Source organism: Lepidochelys kempii, chromosome 26 (genome assembly GCF_965140265.1).
Source record: "Lepidochelys kempii isolate rLepKem1 chromosome 26, rLepKem1.hap2, whole genome shotgun sequence".
NCBI classification, from domain to species: domain Eukaryota; kingdom Metazoa; phylum Chordata; order Testudines; family Cheloniidae; genus Lepidochelys; species Lepidochelys kempii.
In genome coordinates, this window is record NC_133281.1 from 11,417,621 (window position 1) to 11,429,929 (window position 12,309).

General features: G+C 47.8%; 1 protein-coding gene across 1 annotated transcript in view; it reads right to left on the reverse strand.

Annotated features, from left to right (window-relative positions):
• Positions 1-11,586, reverse strand: part of LOC140903504 (pyroglutamylated RF-amide peptide receptor-like) — an 86,764-nt gene extending 75,178 nt beyond the window's left edge. The window contains exon 1 of the mRNA XM_073324861.1: positions 10,818-11,586. Coding sequence (XP_073180962.1) covers positions 10,818-11,160 — 343 coding nt within the window. The 5' untranslated portion in view covers positions 11,161-11,586. The remainder of the gene's footprint in view (positions 1-10,817) is intronic.
• Positions 11,587-12,309: the final 723 nt, after the last annotated feature.

Genomic DNA, 12,309 nt, shown 5'->3' on the forward strand with positions numbered 1-12,309 from the left:
GGCTTTTTTCAGAATTCCTGACCGCTGGCAGCTCCCATCGAAGCCGACGTGCTTAGCAACCCTGACAAGCGAGGCCCTGGGTATTATTGCTTGGGGAAACTTTAGTTGCAACAGATGTCCCACGCCGCATATCTTCAAGGCAGTGAAAATTGGGTTTGGCCTCTTTTCCTGCCAACATTTCATGCTCTGGCTGTCACGATTGGTGTCCTTTGAACGCTGAGATCCCTTTTAAGACTCCCTTCTAATTACAACTATGCTAAGAGTTTTATAATAACTTGTATCATTGCAATAGGTATTGGAGAGAATCTAGATCAGTTAGAGAGTGGAATAGTTTCTCCAAGGGAATAATATTATTTTTGGTTTGCAGTGAGTGCTAGCACAGTGCAGGAGGGATTTGAGAGCACTTGGCAAACGTTAATTAATCTAGTCTCACAACACTGCTGTGAGAGACGGAGGTGGTATCCCATTTTACAGAGGGGAGAATTGAAGCACAAAGAGATGATGTGACTTGACCTCACAAGGGGTGTGTTTCACCCTTGCCCTGTGCCTTGTGCAGCTAAAATGCTGCCAGTCTGATTTGCTACTGTGTTACTCACTTTGCACTGGTGTGAATGACCCCCCAAAGTGCAGGGTAATAGTGGATTAGGCCCAGGAAATCTGTGGTTAGGCAAATAACAGAACTCCTAGTCCTGTGCCTTACCTACCCTTCTTCTTCTCAAGTGCTAGAAACGCCAACACTTGAGTCACTGAAAATCAGACTAGATAAATCATGGGATGGAACAGTTCTGCATGCCACAGTCTACAGCTGGGCTCCCCAGATGGCACCAGAATAAGAGTTTCTGATTGTGGGAAATATAACTGATCCTCAGTCATTCTTCTTAGTTATAAGGATCAGAGAGGATTTCCAGGACTTGCTCATTTAGAGCATTACTTGCGATGATTCAGATGAAACACCAGCTCCACAAGCACATTTACCACCCTAAAAATGCACCTGGTTGGCATGATGAAACAGGAGAGAGCTGTGTTTCCACCTATGAGCTGCATCACCTCAGGTAGTAATAAACAGAGAACAAATTGGCTAGAAGCTACTTTCTGATGATGCACTCAGAGCAATAGGGAGAAAAAACTCGAAATTTGAATCAAATTATAGAAGAGAACAAGTACAGCCTGTGGACTTTCCAGCCTCAAATTTGGGGAAGGAGAGGTCTCTGCAGCCCTAGAGCCCCCTCCATTGGAGGACAGGAGCAGAGACCCCGACGGCAGGAGAACCTCCAGCCCAGCACATGGCCATTAAAGGAGCTTTTCGAGGAGCAATCCCCCATATGCGTAGGGGGTGCCAAAACTCAGAGAATGGATTCCTAGTATCCTGCCCCAGTGGTTCAGTTGTGTTTGGGGCCTTTCTGGACTGGAGGATGAGCAGGCAGCATGTGGGATACAATGGATGTTTTAAGATGTTCTCCTGAGACATGGTTTTCTTTAGGTTGTCTCCATTTTTTCCCCACTCCTGAATTCATATGAAAAGTGTGCGTGTGTGTGTATATAATATATATAGATACAGAGATCAATAAAATGCCTAGCTACACATACACACCAGATGGTTCTCTGGGGTAAACTGGCATTATACTATTGATTTCATTGGAGTACACTGATTTACCCTACCTGGGGATCTCACCCATATACCTTTTGTAGAGAAGGCCACAAAGCCCTGATTAAAATATAAGGATTCTGTGATATTTCTATGTGCCTTAAGGGATGAAGGAACTGATAATGAAAACAAGAGAAACTGTTTTGCCAGTTGCTAAAGAACAGATCATAGCACCGAGCATTATTATAGTTGAAACTACTGCACCATTGATCAAAGATATTAAAAGCGAGAGAAAACAGCGGAGTCTTTCTTCTGCAGCAGGAAACCTCGGCAAAAAGCTTGGCGCAGGTCACTTCAGCTTAAGATCAACACAAAGAAAACGTTCAGCAGAGAACTAAGGGAAAGAGGAGAAACCATTTAAAGCTGATGGATGGGACTTCAGGAAACACCAGAGAATAAAAGCATTCTTGAGCTGGTACTGAGAATGTGGAATTCACGCCTGTGCAGAAGGCCAGCGTAAGGACTTAGGTGGTGCATAGATTTCTACGGGGCTTTGCTATAGCTTGGGTGAGAAAGTGAGGAGCTCAGTCAAGGTATTATGCCTACACTGCAGCCAGGGGTCTAAAATGGCAGCTCATGTAGAAGTCCCTGTGCTAGCTGTACTTGCTAAAAATAGAAGTGAGGCTGCAGAAGTGCGGGCAGCAGTGTGGGCTGCACAAGTGAGTACGTACCTGGAGACCCAGGTGGGCTTATACAGCCAGGGTGTGGCATCTTCACGTCTACTGTTAGTGAGTTAGCCAGAGTAGAGCTGGCCTGGGTACATCGACATGGGCTGCCATTCACACCCCCAACTGCAGTGTAGAGGTACCCTTCAAGTAGAGATGAGTGTACTGAGTTGGGCAGGCAAGTACACAGGATGGCCTAAGTGGAGTTCATAATTTTTGCAATATAGGGCAAATATAACCAGTGGACCATGTCATGGAGGTTAATCATTTTCCTTTTCGGAAAGGCAGCCATGGCAGAGAGCCACGTTAAACATGGAGCAAGGGCCTGGGGTTAGATGAGCATTTTGTTAAAGTGCGAGTGGACAGCTTCTGTCTGTCTTACTCACCCTGTGAACTGTGGGCTGAAGGACTTTTGGGGACGACTTCAATGGATGCTGCCCTAAACATTATGGCACAATTCAGCAAAACATTTCTGGGCTTAAGTCCACCCCTTTCAGCAAAGCACTAAAGCATGTGTCTTAAGTCCCACTGAAGTCAATTAAGCTAAAGGTTCAAAATGTGCTTATGCTCTTTGCTGAATGATGGACTGCTGAATTCAGGACTATGATAAGGACCCACATGTGAGAATTCCCTCTTCATGCTGATCAGCAGCCAAATTCTGTTGTCTCACCCATGTAAATAGTCCCATTAATTTAAATCCACACACCATCTTGGACTTTTCTTAATTATCTATCTTTAATCTGGTATTAAAAGAAAATATAAAAATAGAATATAGGCATATAGAAAAGTGGTACCAGTCTGTTACCATACCTACAATGCTGCAAAGCCCTGGTGGCTTATCCAAAGGAAATATTGAGGGGATATTATTTTCAGCAAAAAAACCCAGCAGTAACACCAAACAATTACATGGATCAGCAGGAAGCCTAGGGAGAAATCAAAAATCCTGACCATGTTGAAACAACTGCTAGAAATGGGGGAAGATTTGGCAAACAAGCAATGTAAATTAGTCATAGAGATCTATGCAACTCTAGGACAAGAATCTGAGACTAATTCTTGCTTGCCTTGTCATGGGTGTAAAATGTCGCCAGATCAGAATCATCCATTCATCACTCTGGTGAATGAATCAAACCCCAGAATAGAATAAAAAGATGTAGTGAGTTGCTCACATGGGCAGCAACTTAAAATGAAAGGTGAAAGTGAATGATGCGTAAACATAAAATGTGTCCTCACTTCCCATACTGCCTGGACAAAAGAAACGAATCCAGTTTTTCTCTCTGTGATACATCCCTGAAACAAAATGAGTGGAAAGATAACCAACACAGGCACTGTTTTGTGCCCAGTTCTCCCACATTTGCACTGGAGTAAATCAGAAATAGCTCAGTTATGATCAGTGGAGTTGCAGAAGTAAACTTGTGTACGTCAGGCTCTTTAAGGCAATTTACATTGTCACTATTAAGCAGAGATGAACAGGGAATGTTGTGTCAAGGCATTCCCCAGGGATGACTGGCATCTTGGCCCAAAAGTGGGGATGACCTGGGGACCATGGACATGAGTATCTACTGGAGTGGCTGGGATTTTTTTGACTGAGTGTTTTTTCCATTGGAAAATGCCAATTTGTCAAAACAAGAACATACCTCTTTCCATCAATGTTCATGATGAAGGTTTCTCACATCCGGGATGGAATTTCTGTGGGGAAGGAGAGGGACCCCAGAATAGCTAATAGCCTGGTGGTGAGGGTATTGATGCAGGTTGTGGGGAGACACAGATTCAAGTCCCTGCTCTGTCTGATTTGGAGTTGCTCTAGTCATACACATGATCTTTCTGATTTGGAGCAGGATCTTGAACCTGGGTCTCCTACATCTTGGGTGAATGCCCTAAACATCAGTCTTTAAGTCTGCCCCAATGAATAGTTCATTATTTATACAAAGTGGAACAGCTCCAATAGGAGAGACTGACTTTCTACCCCAGTGGTTAAAGCTCTCACTGGGGATGTCAAAATTCTGCTTCAAGTTCCTGCTTCAAATCAGGCAGAGCTAGGACATAAACCTGTTTCTTCCGCATCCTGGGTGAATGCCCTACCACCAGGCTATGGGCTATTCTGAGCTTGCTGGGGTCTCTTTCCCCCTCTCACATTTTTTCCCATAACTTTCAAAAGGTCTCAGTTTTGTTCTGAATCAGAATGAAAACAGATCTCAAAAGCTCAGCATTGTTCATGAAATGGAATTCTTGTTTGCCAGCCAGCCCTAGCCTCTACAGCTGTAGCCAAAGAGCCAGGCTCTGTAGCTCTGGGCTTGTAACAGCCCATATCGTCTGTGGATCAGATACAGAGGAGTACATGTATAACACACTCTGGCTAATGAGTTACAATTGCAGAAATGATAGATGACCATTTCTTAACTCAAAAAGTTGTGCAGCCAGCATGGGGGAACTCTTTATTAGATCTTGTCTTAACAGATAAAGAGAAACTGATTATAGAACTAAAAATCAACCGTAGTTTAGGTACAAATGATCATGACTTGATCACATTTATAACCTAGAGAATATGCTCTAGGAATTATTTTTAGGGAATTTCTATCCTTTGTGCTCTACAGGAGGTCAGACTCACAATGGAATATATGAGTATGTCTACACTACAAAATTAGGTCCATTTTGTTTAAGTCGACATTGAGCCTCCAATTTAAGCAAGTTGATTTTGCATGTCCCCACTATGTTCATGGTGTTGGCAGAGCACATCCTCACTAGCAGGGCTTGCATTGACTCACGGAGCGCTGCACTGTGGGTAGCTATCCCACAGTGCACGTAGCCAAATGGAACGTTGGGTTGGGCTTGCAATGCTTCATGGGACCAAAACATTTATTTGCACAGGTGGTTATGGGAACATGGCACTGGCCTCCCATGATGCACTTACTTCCCTTCCTCCCTGAACTCAGCGGCAAACAAACCAAGCCTTTTTCACGCCTTTTTTCCTCAGCCTGGGTCACCTGCGCAGATGCCATAGCATGGCATGCATGGACCCTGCTCAGCAGTACACTGTTGTTGTGAGCATTACAAACACCTCGCACCTTATCCTGCAGTATTTACTCAGCTGGAGCAGGAGCCGCTGCACAGAACAACGTGATGCCACACAAGCAGCCCTGCTGGAAGCCTGGGAGCGGAGCAATTTGCAGATGGTGGCAACAGTCGTGCATCACCTTGACATAGTGGAGTGCCGCTTCTGGGCCTGGGAAACAAGCACTGACTGGTGGGACCACCTAGTTATGCAGCTATGGAATGATGAGAAGTGGCTGCGGAACTTTCGAACGCGCAACGCCACTTTCATGGGACTGTGCGAAGAGCTTTCCCCAGCCCTGAAGTGCAGCAATACTAAAAGGCGAGCTGCTGTGACAGTTGAGAAGTGAGTGGCGATAGCTCTGTGGAAGCTTTCAATGCCGGACTGCTACCGGTCAGTGGGGAACCAATTCAGAGTGGGTAAATCTACCATGGTGTCTGCTGTGATCCAAGTTGCCAGGGCAATCAATAGACTTCTGCTAAGAAGGGTAGTGACTCTGGGCAACGTGCAGGACATAGTGAATGATTTTGCCGTGATGGGGTTCCCTAACTGTGGTGGGGCAATAGATGGAACATATATCCCTATCTTGGCACCAGAGCACCTTGCCAAAGAGTACATAAACCAAAGGGGTACTTCTCAATGGTGTTGCAAGCACTGGTGGATCACAGGGGCCACTTCACCAACATCAACGTGGGATGGTCGGAAAGGTGCATGACGCACGGATCTTTAGGAACTCCAGTCTGTTCAGAAAGTAGCAAGCAGGAACTTTCTTTCCAGACTACAGAATAACCATTGGTGATGTTGAAATGCCAATCGTGATCCTGGGAGACCCAGCCTACTCCTTGCTCCTATGGCTCATGAAGCCGTACACAGGCAGCCTGGACAGCAGCAAGGAGCGGTTCAACCATAGGCTGAGCAAGTGCAGAATGGTGGTGGAATGTGCCTTTGGATGTTTAAAAGCCCACTGGCATAGTTTGCTTATTAGGTTAGACCTCAGTGAAAGCAGTATCCCCATTCAGTGCCTTACTATCCCCACTGTTGTTGCTGCCTGCTGTGTGCTCCATAATATCTGTGAAACAAAGGGAGAAAAGTTTCCAGTGGGGTAGGGCATTAAGGTAGAGTAGCTGGCAGCCAGTTTTGAGCTGCAAGACAGCAGGGCAATAAGAAGAGCACATCGAGGTGTGCTGCATCTCTGTGAGACTTTGAAAACTAGTTTAATCAATGCCCCACAGTAATGTGACACTTATGTGTGTTGTTCCTTACCTAGCTGTTCCCTTCATTGCATTTAGTCCCCTGTAAACTACACCCCCACTAACCGTTGTGTGCTGAATTAATAAAGAGCCGTTTCTCCTCAATCCATTAATTTCTTTTATGCTCACAAACATAGAGAGATGTCAAAGAAAATTATGATAACCTAGGGCTAAGGGGCTGATAACACCGAGGTGGGAGTGGGGTAAAAGGGAGAAACAAGGACAACTTGCTTACAACTGCCCTGCAATAACAATCAAAAGTGTGGGAATGGGCGCCTTCTGGTCCTTGTACCCTCCCCTGGAGTAGAGTGCAAGGGACACTGGACTTTCCCCCCATTGCCCCCGCATCCTAGAATGTCTGGGAGGGAAGGATGTGGAACTTGGCGACAATGGCAGCAGGTTCAGCATAGGCTGCAGCAGGACGCTAGCGTCCAGCTGCCTTTCTTGAACCTCAGCCAGATGCCTCAACATGTCTGTTTGCTCCCTCATAATCTGCACCATTTCGTTCTGCGTGTCACACTCATGTTCCCTGCATGCTCTCCTGTCCTCGTGGTCGTTGTGCAGGCTGTCGGACAGTGCAGTCCTCCGTGCCTTGAGCTCCATCTTGTCACTCTCGGAGGCGCACATTAACTCCTTGAACATGTCCTCCTGAGTCTTCTTTTTCAGCCTTCTAATCAGGGAAAGTCTCTGTCCTGGTGTGGAGGATGCACCGACGGACAAGGTTTCAGCTGCAAAAAGTACAAAGCACAAGGGTAGCACTGACAGAGCATAAATTGTTTCTGGTGCAAGGCTAAATCTTTGTATAAAAAGTAACACCCCTCAATGCACTTTCCTGCAAGCCACAATGTAACCACAACCATGGGCTACTGCAACAGTCGGTTTGCTGCTCCAGCCATAGTGAGTAAGGCCATGAGGCGGGGGGAAGAGATCTTGTGCTGCAGCTTTTAATAAGACATCCTTGGGATCAGTGGTTCCAACCTCAGCACAGACCCCTTTCCCATAGCAACCAGGATGGTGCTTGAGGACAGGCACCAGCGTAAAGCCGCACAAATAGTTTCATTGTTACAAAAGCAGCCCTGGGTTGGGGTGGAAGGGAGACGAACAGGAAGTGTCACCCCCCGCCTTCTCTAAATGCTGGCTGCAATACGGGGTGATCCCTTCCAACCACAGCCAGGACAGATTCAGGAAAGCATGGTTGTGTGACCCAGAATTCACCAAACTTATCAAATTGTTTTCAGTTTAAGGGCTAGCATTTAAAACTTCCCCCTTTTCCCCTAGGTGACCATATGCAATATCACTCTCCTGAGGGTAACAGAGGCAGAAAGGGAGCCGATGCTGCAAGCATCTGGGTACAGACCTGGTCCTTATGCTGTAATGCTGTGTGCCACAATGATGCCAGAAGAGTTAATACTGGAGTGGCGCGGTAAAGTGTAGTACCGTGGTGGACGAAATAAGGCAGGCCTTCCCAGAAACCTTCTGCAAAGGATTGCAGAGTACCTCCACGAAAGCTTCCTAGAGAGCTCCATGGAGGATTCCAGGGCCATCCCCGGGCACATAAATAGTCTTTTTCGGAGCGTACCCTCGGCGTAGCTGGAGTGGCCACCGATAGCCACTATCCCATTTTTTTAAATCAGATTCAACATTAAAGATAATATGTAACCCCAACAGTTTGATTGGAAATGTGTACTCACCAGAGGTGCCTTTCCCGGCATCACACTCCACCGCCAACTGGTCCTGTGAGGGGGATGGCCTCCAGAGTTTAAAAAAAGTTCCTGGCTTTCGGGGATAATGGATCCTCCACTTGCCTGCTGAGCATTCTCCTCATCCTCCTCTTTCTCGTCAACAATGCCCTCCTTGTTGTAGCCCGAGGTCGCCCGGGGCTCCTGGGAGGTCTCCACACAGTGTTTCAGGGTAGTGGTGGGGTCGCTGCCTAGAAACACATGCAGCTCCTCATAGAAGCGTCATGTCTGTGGCTCAGAACCAGAGCAGCTGTTCACCTCCCTTGTCTTCTGGTACGCTTGCTGAAGCTCCTTTATTTTCACACGGCACTGATGTGTGTCCCTGGTGTAGCCCTTCTCCTCCATGCCCACCGCGATTTTGGCATAGATGTCAGCCTTTTTTCTGCTGGTTCGGAGCTCTGCCTGTACAGACTCTTCTCCCCACACAGCAATAAGATCCAGTGTCTCCTGTGTCCTCCATGCTGGAGTGCGTTTGCAGCCTTGAGCATCCGTGGTCAGCTGTGCTGACAAGCTCTCCATGTCGATCAAACAGGAAATGAAAATTCCAAAGTTCCCCGGGCTTCAATGGGTGGGGGTTGTTTCCTGTGTACCTGGCAGAAGTGCAGTGGAGTTGAAAGTGCTCTCTGGAGCGGTCACAGCAGAGCACTGTGGGATACCTCCTGGAGGCTAATTCCTTCGAATTACACAGCACAGTGTCTACACTATCCCCATGTTGATGCGTGGCTGTTGACTGAAGCACAATGCCTCTCACGGAAGTGGAGTACAGAAGTCAACTTTACAAGCCCTTTAGGTCGGGAGAAGGGACTCGGTAGTGTAGACACATACATTATTAACTCGACCTAACACGGCATATGTCGACCTAACTTTGTAGTGTAGAGCAGGCCTATGAATCTAAGGGGATGCACTGGAGTCTGGTTTTAGTGATGACATCCTGTAGTGATTATTCAGTTACATATCTATCTAATTTTATGACTACTATTTTGCCCCTCAGTCCAACCAGTGGGGCATTCAGATTTTAACAATCAGATTGGCCACATTTCCTCTGGTTTTCCCTCCTGCTTTCGGAGGGAAATACTTTTTGACAGTAAGCAGCAACTGAAAAGGTTATTGCTTGTGGGAATGCCACTTAGAGCCAATAGCAATGTGACTGAACTCACTCTGTTCTTGCCTAATAAAAACTTCACTTCTAGGGCCATTTGTGAAGATCCCAGTGTGATGTGTCTTGATGTATTGATTCAGTTATCATATTCTTGTCAAGGTCTAAGCGCATAGCTTGATTTCAGTGGGTATTAAACACCCTTTGACTAGTGTCCTGGTGATTTTTACTCCTCCTCTCTGAATGTCAGAGCATGCCACATTTTCTTTTGTATAACTCGGTACCACATAACACAATGGGGTTCTAATCTATAAATAGGGCTCACAGGCACACTGGTAATACAAATAAATAATAATATAACAACACCAGAGCCACATACATGCAAATTTAAATGATAAAATGTGGATATTAGCATTACCTTTCATACCCAGCATAAAGGGACACTCATAACTCATTTGTGAGCCAATAACATGTTTTCCCAGTCTAAGTGACAGGTTCTGACTTGTAACTACAAAGAGAGACTCAGAAAACAATGCAAGCTGACAAAGATAATAGAAAACGAAGAGGTGGAGATTGCAAATTGTTAGCAAAACACAAAACCATCTTGTGTGAGTGTATTGCATTTTTATTTTTTACAAGGTTATGAAGGTTCATTTTCTGCATGTGACCCTAATTTCTTTCAAAAACTGGAAATAGCCCCAATTTATTGAGCTGTTCGCAACATGACAGTGTTGTGATAGAGTTTGCAAAAGCAATTACTGGAGTACAACTCCCTCCCAAACCCAGAGGCTGATGGAATGATTTGTTAAGTGTGGAAGGATCTGAATTATTCCAACAGCTTTTAAAATGATTCCACTTACTCAGCTCAAGAGGAGGAACATCTGGTTTTGAAAGAACAAAGTATGGACATGGTCTATAACTTAGCCAGCTAGCTCGCTATAAGGCACGGGAGAGATGATTGGTTAATGGGCAGTAGCCAACCTGTAGCAGATCTCAAGCCTTGGGGAAAGAATCATAGGACTGGAAGGGACCTCAAGAGGTCATCTAGTCCAGTCCCTTGGACTCAAGGCAGGACTAAGTATTATCTAGACCATCCGTGACAAGTGTTTGTCTAACTTGCTCTTAAAAATCCCCAATGATGGAGAGTCCACAGCCTTCCTAGGCAATTTATTCCAGTGCTTAACACCCTGACAGTTTGGAAGTTTTTCCTAATGTCCAACCTAAACCTCCCTTGCTGCAATTTAAACCCATTGCTTCTTGTCCTATCCTCAGAGGTTAAGAACAATTTTTCTCCCTCCTCCTTGTAACAACCTTTTATGTACTTGAAAGAAGAAAGGGGAAGGGTGGGAGTGAGCCCACTTGGGCAGACTTACCACCTAGCCACTCTGAGGAGACGTTCTGCAGGAGAGTGAAAGGGATGCAGAAGAAAGTGACCAGCAGGTCACTGCACGCCAGGGAGCAGATGAAAATATTGGTGGCCGTTCTCATGGCTTTCCGCCGGATGATGATGTAGACCACCAGGCTGTTGCCCAGAAGAGCCAGCGCGAAGATGATGATGTAGAGCACCAGGAAGGTAACCTTGGCACTGGGAGGCAGCTCTGGGATGTAAACGAGGGGTTTGAGGCGGTAGGCGGCAATGAACTCTTCCCTGGTCATGTTGTGCTCCTCCAGGAGCCTGTTGAGCGCCTCCGGGCTCACGTTCAGCCTCCTCTCCATGGTGCTGGTCCCTGGTGGGCGCCCGGGGCATGGGGCGCTCACCCCGGAGCCTTGTCCTTGGTGCTGAACCCAGGCCCCCAGGCCCCCAGCGCGCTCTCCAGGGTGCTGGAGCCTCGGGTCGCTGCGCTCCGGCTGCGCTCCACGAGGTGCGACTCCGGGCTCTGCTCACCGCGGGGCCCGGTCTGCAGCGCGGACTCCTGGGCTGGGCTCAGCCGCCTGAGGCAGGGCCGGCGCGCTCTCCGCGGTGCTGACCTCTGGAGTGGCTCCGTGCCCCGGCCCTGGCAGCTCCGCTCGCTCGTCGCTCCCGGCTGCCGAACGGTGCGCTCCGCGCAGCCAGCGAGCCCAAGGGCAAGCGCCCTGCCTTCCGCTCCAGGGACGCAGCCTGCGCGCTGGGCTTGAAACAGCGCCTCCTGCCGCTGCCCCCTGGGGAAAAATAATGACAGGCGAAGACGAGTTCCCGAGCAGCCGCAGCTTGCTAGGGAGTTGTGCTGCCGGACCCGGCACTGTCTGGGTGCTCTGCAGCCCGCTTTGCTCTGTCTCTGTGTGTCTCCCTCTCCTTTAGTAGCCTGGCTGCTGAGATCTGAAGAGGTGAGTGATGGCTTATCACTCCGGTTCTGGCAGAGCAGTTTCTCTCTTCCTCCCAGGAGTAGGGAGACACAGGGGAAGCCGCATTCCCATCCCTAAACAGAAATTGCTGCATGACACATTCCCATGGTATTTCCATGCGCCCTGGGCTGATTGGTAAATTGGTGGCACCAGGGGTTTCCTCTGGGGCAGAGGAGATCACAGGCAAATGACAGAGTAGGCGGCTGTCAATCCTGGCTCGTTAAACTTGCAGACCGCTAGACTCTAATCAGAAAAAGAAAGCGGGGCTCGAATAATCTCTCCTTTCAATTAACCTCAAATGCAGCCACCGTGGCCGCGTGCAGCCATCAGGGGGCTTTTCTTGTGGCCACAGCTTCCTGGGCAGTGATTGGGGGGCGGGGAGATGAAGCATCAGCCCCTCCCCAGGGGTCACCAGCAGTGGTTGGGCCCCTCTGGAGACACACAAGCCAGAGGAGCAGGCAGTCAGTGAGTTCCGCACCTTGCCGGGGGCAGTGGGATTGGGCTTCAGCCCTGGGGTGGCCGGTGGCAGGCTCCAGCCACGGG